This window comes from Diadema antillarum, unplaced genomic scaffold (assembly GCF_040938485.1).
Source record: "Diadema antillarum isolate AM-2024a unplaced genomic scaffold, OU_Dant_1.0 seq00002227_RagTag, whole genome shotgun sequence".
NCBI lineage: Eukaryota > Metazoa > Echinodermata > Echinoidea > Diadematoida > Diadematidae > Diadema > Diadema antillarum.
In genome coordinates this window covers 445234-454465 of record NW_027272859.1, presented here as the reverse complement: position 1 = coordinate 454465, position 9232 = coordinate 445234, and the positions used below count along the sequence as shown (strand labels likewise).

The 9232-nt window shown below is 37.7% G+C and overlaps 1 protein-coding gene across 1 annotated transcript; it reads left to right on the top strand.

Moving 5' to 3' along the window:
- Positions 1-305: 305 nt before the first annotated feature.
- Positions 306-8924, top strand: LOC139714298 (uncharacterized). The gene is made up of 5 exons (XM_071626013.1): positions 306-429; positions 1051-1290; positions 3778-3924; positions 5994-6104; positions 7461-8924. The coding sequence occupies exons 1-5, from the start codon at positions 409-411 to the stop codon at positions 7704-7706; spliced, it is 765 nt and encodes a 254-aa protein (XP_071482114.1). The 5' UTR covers positions 306-408; the 3' UTR covers positions 7707-8924.
- Positions 8925-9232: the final 308 nt, after the last annotated feature.

Below are 9232 nucleotides of genomic sequence, written 5' to 3'. Positions count from 1 at the left end.
CCTCTACAGTGTTGACACCGCTTTACCCAAGGAACCTACCATTAACATTTAATACTTCATAGCTTTGCCAAATACCCATTGATACATTTAGGTTGAGGGGGAATATGGAGAATAAAACATCATGTCCAAGGACGGATTTTCAGTGAAACTTGAGATCATATTGAACGAAAGCCAGATTTAGATATGCGCTCCATTGATTTGGTTCCAACCAATCAGAGCACGAAGAATTTGAGTGAAATTTGATTTTTTACAAGGCCGCGCCCAAGCGTTTTGTTATAAATCAAGCGAACTTGCAGTGTCGTTTCATCAGGCAGCTGATGACCGTGAGCAGAACTACAACCAACTCCTTCAACTGTCGACCTTGCGACTTTCTTCCACTGACGGCCTTTCATCAACTACGATTTCACCATGGAGAAATCAGGATCACAGGCAAGCTTTTAATCTGACTTCATGTCACAGAAATGATTTGATAGCATTATTCGCATCTGCTTTATTTGTGTTTTGGAGAACATTTTTTTTTCTCTCTCTCCATTCTGGTAAATTAAACGTGTATACGGAGAAAGGTTTCCTGGGCTGCCACGTGTTCAAGCATTTACTTATATTGGCTGTCCTTCCACTGCATAATTGCTTAGGTAATTATTTGTAAGTTTGGTAATGCAATATATTTTGCTAATGGAATATATGTATACATCTATCTTTTCCGACTTCTGTTGATGATGATTTTTCGAGATAATTTGAAAACTTACGACATATGAAAGTGCATATAATTGAAAGTTGAATTCAGAGTTTGTTATTGATGCTTGATGATTTATAGTAAACCTTGATTTCCTCTTAAAATTCATTATGCTATTTAACATTTTATTTGAAGTGGATTATAAATATCTCGAGGAAAATTAAAGGCTGAATCATCACGTTAACAAACCTACGATACCTTCCCTTTAAAACCTCCAGAGTTCACTTCTTTTCATTCAAACTTTCACGCCCAAATACCTCAAACTTACCCCTCCCCTCCCCTCCCCCTCCTCCTCCCCCTTCTTTTGCCTACCTTAGTGCGACATTCCCTCGGCTCTGCCACCATACGCCAAGATGGGGGCAGATACGGCGCCACCAAGAGGCTCGCGTTTCGCCTTGTGGAGGATCCCCTGTACCGCTGTACTCATCACAGCTCTGCTTGTAGCCGGTGCCATCACAATCACTGCAATGGCTCACAAGGGGAGTGCTCACTGTCAGCAACCAACCAACAATAGTCGCCCTGCTGGGGCACGCGATCAAGTCCTGGATCATGATTCTGTGAGTTCAAAGACACTATAGTTTATAAATTCCATTTTGATTATGGTCTTGGTGAAAATGACCATAATATTTTTCCCCAAATATTTCGTAGCCTTAATTCAACCTTAGAATAATATTGTTTTGTGTTTTCCACTGTGGTTATAAGGCCATATTTTGGAAACTGACATTACGCAGATAATCATATTTTACGATGGCATGACATTTCTTAAATGCAGATTACATTTACAAACGTTTGACGAAAACCGAGAAAGCGTAAACGACAAAATAGGTATAGATAGTGAGACTATTGTTTTTCTCTGAAATGAAATTAACATCTACTCAAAATTTTAACCAAAATTAATCAATAAGGAACTTTATTTTTATATGATCAAACTGCATTACTTGGTTTATTTTCATGTCGTCATAACAAGTTTGTTAAAGAAACAGTTTACCGATCTACGCTCCACAAAAAAGAAAGTAAACACTTTTTCCAGCACACAATAGTTTCCATAGAATATTTTGATCAAAATCATTGTGTTATAAACCATATTAAAGATTATTTAATTGGCTGTCAAACTTGTAGGTTAATACAAAGTTAAATTTCATGCATGAGTGAACACATTGATTTTTGTGCTTCAAGACACGAAAGTAAAAATGACAAAAATTGACATTTTGTTGTTCATTTGCAAACGCCCTTCAATATAGCAATGATAACAAAAGAACATAATGAGAGACATGAATGAAATAGCAAAATTTCGTCTTCTTGTATGTCTTTCTATCCTGAAACACTAACAAAGTGGGAAACTTAAGGGGAAAGATCAGAGTTTTCTGTCAAATCAAACTTCAAATGACACAGGGAGAAAGCCGCAAAGGTGATTAAATAGACAGAATTTCTTTATTTTCATTCTTTTGATTTAGGAATTTAAGAATTCATGAGACATATTCATGAACCAAATATCATTTTTTTTTAAATCAGTTCTTAATTTGAAATAACCAGTGATAACATTTTGAAATTTCTTCCATTTTTGTTACTATTGCCTCTTTCATGCCATTTACATTTGGATTTGACACAAGATTCTTCATCATTTTTTTGCCTTTCTTTGTCTTTGCGGGATACAAAGTTATTACAGAGATCACAGGATGATTTTTGAAACTTAATATTTTCTTTTGTTTTGACTTGTATTTTGCTGTCATTGCTACGTGGAAGAGCACGAACGCATGAATGAAAACTTGTCCATTTTTGCAATTCTTACTTTTGTGCTATGAAAGAGAACAACGAATGTGTCCACTCATGCGTAGAGTTTGCCTTTTTTTATTGACCTACCAGGTTGAAAGCCAATTTAATTATCTTTAACCTGGTATATAAAATATTAATATTCAGCCAAATTCTCTATGAGAAATATAAACTTAAAAAAGTGTTCACTTTCTTTTTATTTTGCTGAGTGTATATTGATGTATTGGACGGTTTCTTATACATGTACGTTAAAATTGTGCCTCTCAGTCCTCTATGCAGTACCATCTTATCTGATAAAAGTTTCACAGAAACTGATTTTTGAAAAGAATCAGAATATTGGCTGAACCTTCTAATATCGTGCTCAAACACAAGTCGCTACGTCATAATAACAGACTCACCCTGTAGACTCAAGGCTGTGTTTACAAACTGGGAGTTGATGGTCGTTTCAATAGAGAAGCTCTGTACACAGTACCACGATGTCAAACCATTGAAAAATCGACGGGAGATTCAGGCCCTGACAATCATCTTTAAATTGCTCCATAACCTCGTCCTGATTCACAGTCTTCCAGGATTCAGTTTAGATCTCAGCCTTATTACAATCTCCGAAATGAAAACACAACTGTTGTTCTTCCAAAATCACGAACCAATTTTCTAAGAAAAAGTAAATTATATTATTAAACGTTTCTCAGCTTTTTAATAGTCTCCCTACAGCTCTTAGGACAATTAATGATATTAAATTATTTATAACAGAAATGAAGAAAAGATCTGTATGAGTGCAATAATTTACATTCAACTTATATCCAAGTATTAATTCTGTACATCTAAATATTTTCTCGTAGAACAGGTCTGTCAAATCATTTGACCCCCCACATCCCGTCTAGTTAAAAGCTCGTCTGTTATTTTAGAACGTCTAAATCTGTTTGCATAGTGCTGGTATGATTGTCCATTTTTCCAACCTTTGTATATTTCTGTATAATTATCTTCCTTAGTTCTCGTTTTGATTTCTTTTGTTCATTGTATATACTTTTGATATTACTCTTTCATGTTATACTTTGTATACTTTGTGACTTTGTGACTTTGTGACTTTTTTTGGCGTTCGTTTGCAATGATTATTTCACGTTCTTATTTGCATTTTCTGCATTGTATGATTCTTATGTTTTGTTATCATTTCACGTAACTTTTAGCTGATTGCAAGCTTTTTACCGTTGTTAAATGAATAAACTCAAACTCAAACTCAAACTCATACTGACAATAACTGATCACGTGATTTGCAGACTGGGCACGTGGAGCTGAGGGGTAGAAACGGGGAGTCCGCCTCCGAAACCATGACCTACAACAGCGCCCTCAACACTGTTCTCATCAACGCTCCTGGTAACTTCAGCGGCAGTTCGCCGGCCACGATCGCGATCGACTACGATCGGGTGAGTTTGATTTCGGGCTGCTACCTCTATATTTACTTTGTTTTTTTTTTTCATGACGTGCAATACCAACATGATAAAGTACCTTTACATAAAATGTGATACAAATAACAATGGAATCGTCCACTTCGGCGACTGTACGGTCTCCATTTTTCGTCTCATCTTTCGTTTCATTTCTTTGTTCATTCCTTCCTCTTTGAGTCGACTTTTTAAAAAAAAATTATTTGTCATTTTGTGCAAATTGTGCACTGTGGATCTTTTTGATTCGTTATGGTTCGTTTTCTGTTGGATGTGTGGTGAGTGTTTACGTGGTAGGGTCTCGGTCCATGTGCGTTATCTTCATTATCGCTGTATTTGACGAATTGTTAAAATCAAAATTGTTTGAAACAGAACACACATGCACGGGGACAAAGTGCAATATTCAGTGAGTTGAATTATGTATTTTTGTCAACGTGTATTGGTCATTTAGTTGTATTGTTCTGTTTTCTTTTGCATATGAAGAGTTTGTTCGCAAAAACCGATAAGTCCATATTTGCCAAATGGAGATATTATACAAATGATGCACAGGATAGAGTGCGTTAGTGTAGGCGTATAGTGCACTCGAGGGTATTTACAATGTAGTGCAACATGCACTCGGCTTCGCCTCGTGCATGTTTCACAATTGTAAATACCCGAGAGTGAGCTACGCCTCCACTAACGCCACGAAATAATCCTGTGCATCATTTGTTTTATAAAATGGGTCGAAAATTCGAAAACTAACAGCATTTTTCAGCGTTTTTCACGTACCTTTGTGGGTCAAGACGTCCGAAGATGTTCGTCCCAAACATTTACGCACGTCGCACTCGGAAATCCCGCACATACAGTGTATATAAGTATGATGGGGAGTTGGGTTTCCGGACACTTAAGTTCCCGCATGAAAACTTACTTATTTTACATAGAATATGCACCCTTTACCTTAAAGACTTGATATAGACTCCTCATATAGGCCTACTAGACAACATACTCTGAAAACGGCGTGAGAATGAACCTGCTAAATCGTTGGATTTGCCCTTCAAAGTGACTCCATGTACGCGTCCGGTCCCACAACGCTTGGTCTACTGTACACTGTACGTATGATACGTACGCCACACATGTTATGCACAAGGGAAGAAAGGCCGGCCGGCAGTCCGAACTAGAAGTTGTTTACAGGATTGACAGCGCGTATGCATGCAATTCAAAGGAGCCGCCGCGCGCACAGACGATCGGCAATAGGATTTAACACGCAGTGCAATGGGACTGAGTAACCAAAGCACTCATTTCAGCGCTTCCTATTGGCTACATTCTTGAACCCATTTTATAATTGCGATTAAAGGTCAAGGAAGATAAAGAGAATAATAAGAAAATTGTTGTTTCTTTTGATCATAACTTCAAAAATGTACCTTTATATGTAGTGACCAATATATCATTTAAAAGGTATTATTTTGTACTTTATGACAGAGACCGCACTTCAAAGTCTTCAAAAATGGACTTATCGGTTTTTGCAAACAAACTCTTCATATATTTTGTATGACGATTTTTATGCCTGAGTGCATGACAATAAAATGACATGAATCTTGGATCTTGAATTTTCGCAAGATGTTTTTCACACTCTTGACGTGTCTATAAATTGAAAGGAATGAAATATATGAGAGCTTTTAGACCACCATCCCAGGAAAACAAAACAAATACATGGGAGGGGGATATTCCACAACTTTCGACCCACCTGTTGCAGTTCCACCGGTCCTCCTCATAGGTTCATATTAATCAATAGTCGCGACTCTTTGGGTGTAATAGCAATATCATCAATTTACCTTGAAAATTACATAGGTTTTTTTTTTTGAAGTCATATGCAAGGACAGTTTTGTTTAATGATAAGTATGAAAGGTTTCCTCACCCCCATTAATATTCCCAGATAACTAGACAAATCATCATGTCGCAGGAAAAAGACTGCGAGTTCGTCCTGTTGTGTTTTTTTTTCTGACGCATCCTCATGAAGTCTGTATGAACTTTTTAACTACATATATCAAAATTGTTTCTAAAAATTCTTCCGGCAGAATGTGGTGTTCATGAATATTCATGATCAAAATACGTGCGCGGGTTTCGCCCTTGAAGACAAACTGGCACAGACGGCAAAGAACTTCACCAGGAACAAGGAACATAATCAGGTATCATTAAAAAGTTTATGTGTGCTATTGTGAATACACGTGCATGTTAGTGTGTGTGCATGTCTAACAATAGGCGTACGTATGCTTTGGCGTCTTGTCCCCTACCGGCGCTTTCACGCAGCGGGGCGATCTTCAGGCAGACTGGCTTTTGTTATGTGGCGCGGTAGATGGACTTGACGCACAGAACACTGTGTGTAGAGTTCCGTGGCTTGACGGTTGGATGATTTGCCTGTTCCTGTGTCTACATTTTGATAATGACTTCGGACCTTCTGTTGAGCGGTTTTTGTTTCGAATGATTATGACCGCACAGATTGCACAGGCCACTCTTGAGTTAGGTTTGACCTTTTTTTTTTCTTTTTTTTTTGATGTCCCACGTTAGTGCGAAGATTGCATGTTTGTCATTCAAGCTCCAGATGTACTTTGGGAGCTGGGTCTCATTTTTGTATTTTTCCTGCTTGATTGATTTTACATGGTTCCTGTATCTATTTTTAAAGATGGATTATGTATGATATAATCTAAAATATTTTTGTGCATATGAGTTTGTTTGCATGTGTGTGAAATAATTCAATTGAAGAGGTTTGAGGGAGTTAATCACATGGTTACGGGAAGTATCATGGATTGTCGCCATCGAGGTCAAAAATTGGGAACTTCACAAGCGTCACGGATTGTCGCCAGACGACAATCCGTGACGGGGGCGACAATCCGTGTAGGGGCGACAATCTTTGTCGCAACAGTCGTCCATATTATCTGCCGTTTTGAAACTTAATGGCCTGAATTTCCGAAGGTGGAACAATGGTTTAAACCATGTAAAAAGGCCGTAATTTTGTATGAGGTGCTCGGTGTCGCATGTCCTATTTCGTTACGAAATGATAATTTCGTCGACATAATAATCATTTCGTCTACGTAATATGAACATTTTTAAACGAAATGAACATTTCGTCGACGAAATCGACGAAATGACTGATTACTTAACGAAATAGGTCATGCGACGGTAGACACAAATCTACCGTCTTTGTGCATGGTTTAAACCATGGTGTCAATTGTACCAACTTCGTGAATTCGGACCAATCAGTGTTTGGAATTTACGTTGAAAAGGAAGATCCAACTTGACATCCTGTTTGATATGTGGAAAATCTATTATACTTAAGTGCCTGTTGATCCGTTGGCCTCTCAACACAAGCACTGTCTCTCAAAGTTCTGCCTCCATCTATTACACATGCCTGCTTCTAATCTGTATGTGTGTGTGTGTGTGTGTGTGTGTGTGTGTTCCGTATAGTTGATCTTGATTTGAGTTTATTTAATTAATCTTACAGAGTACTTTATTTTCCCCCTCACATCGACTGTTTGTTCATTCAGGTCATAGACCTGGTCTCGAGCAAGATGGAAACAGAGAATTACCGTGTCGCAGGAACAATTCCGGCTAGCTACGTCCAGGCCGCCAACGGACCTATCATCCGCGGGATGTGCAGCGGTCGAATCTCTCAGTGGCTGGAGGTGGGGACCGATGGAGCCGCGATGCCAGGAAGGCAGAAGAGGCTCTGGTGCTTTAGAGTGTGCACTTATGTTTTTGGCCGCAAAGTATGCTTCCGTCCGTGTCTCTAAAAGTTAAGACAAAGACGGTCTCATTTGCTTGTATCGCTCTCTACTGTCTGTGTATTAAAGTCCATGATTGCGTCACCTTTTGGCCACGCCTGAAAATCGGATTACTTTCCTAAACTGGTAAAAGGAATTCAAACATTTCCTCAGAATGACAAAACTGGAAACATTTTTTTTCTTTTGATGGCGGAGCGAAAAACAATAGACCGCCAGAGCTATTTGGACCCCGAAAATTCCAAAATTCTCCGTTGAAAAGGAGAGCGTATTTTCGAGTGACATGATGTTATTTTTTCATTTATTTCCCCAAAACTGCGAAATATATCATCGTACGATTTCATACAAGACGTTAGGAGAAAATAATGTTAAGTATTTTTTAAACCATTCAAACTTTCATTACATTTTGGAACATTTTTGGAACAATTTTGGAACAGAGATATACAACACTTAAATGAGATTGAAATTGAGAAACTATAGATCCAAAAAGATCTGATTTGCCATATTATACTACCAGACCTTTGTTTGTGTGTTTTTCATAATTGACAGAGAGTTGATGTACACGACCGATATTAATTATTGGGTTGTAGTACCACTAGGGCTACTTCTTCTATTTCTATAAGAATGATACTATATCGCATTACACAGATTTTGAACGATGTTCCTGTGGAGACAAGGCTTTGTTATCAATACTCACAATTAGATCATAATCCATCAAGTATATCATTGCCTATTAACTGACTTAAGATGATTTCACTTTCACGTTTCATTTTTAAGATTAGCTAAGCTAGGATTAATAGGATCGGATTGGTATAGTAAAAGTGATTTATGAAATTATTTGCACAACCTCTGTTCTGTGCATATGTCAAAGGTTTCGATGCTAAGTCAGAAACAGAAGATAATTCAATTGAGACAACTGCTTTCGACAGAAATATCCTGGCTAAAGTAGTTGTGTTCCAAACGATTGAGAAAAATATAGCATAGCTTTTTGTACAAGTACATTTTTGAAATTGAACGCTTGGAACTTTTTCAATGCATTTCATAACTTTCTGAGATATATCAGCATTTTAAGATTGGTCAGTAACTTTGAAAGTGCTAATGAGCTTAGCTTATTCCTGTGTTTTGCTGAAATTAACCGGATGCATTTACTGAATGTGGCAATGCTTGCCACAAAAGAAAAAGAACATTTTGAGATTATAGTTTCGCAAATAAATGGCTAGATCTAAAGTGCACCATTTGTTTCTGCTGTTATTTGTAATACTTACACGTCATTATTTGGCACATGACGAGCCGTGTCAATAAATTCGTTTTCAAGAATGGATATATTCTAGCAAGTATAATAGCCACACCACTCATATCCCAACTATTGCGGACATTGATAATGAGGAGCTCAAGATTTTAGCGCCTCGGAAGTCCAAAGGAAAAAAAATGTTTTGCACATGCGCAAAATTGCTTATCAAAATCGATCTATTTATAGCTCGCGTCGTCTGAGTTTTCAAGACGACTTATGGGCCATTTTCGCGTCCGCTCAATTCCGA

Bases quoted from the DNA above. Each gene is read 5' to 3' on its own strand.
- LOC139714298 (XM_071626013.1), top strand. From the start codon at position 409: ATGGAGAAATCAGGATCACAG. The intron at 1,291-3,777 runs GTGAGTTCAAAG...CGTGATTTGCAG, and splicing joins AAGTCCTGGATCATGATTCT to ACTGGGCACGTGGAGCTGAG. The intron at 6,105-7,460 runs GTATCATTAAAA...TTGTTCATTCAG, and splicing joins GGAACAAGGAACATAATCAG to GTCATAGACCTGGTCTCGAG.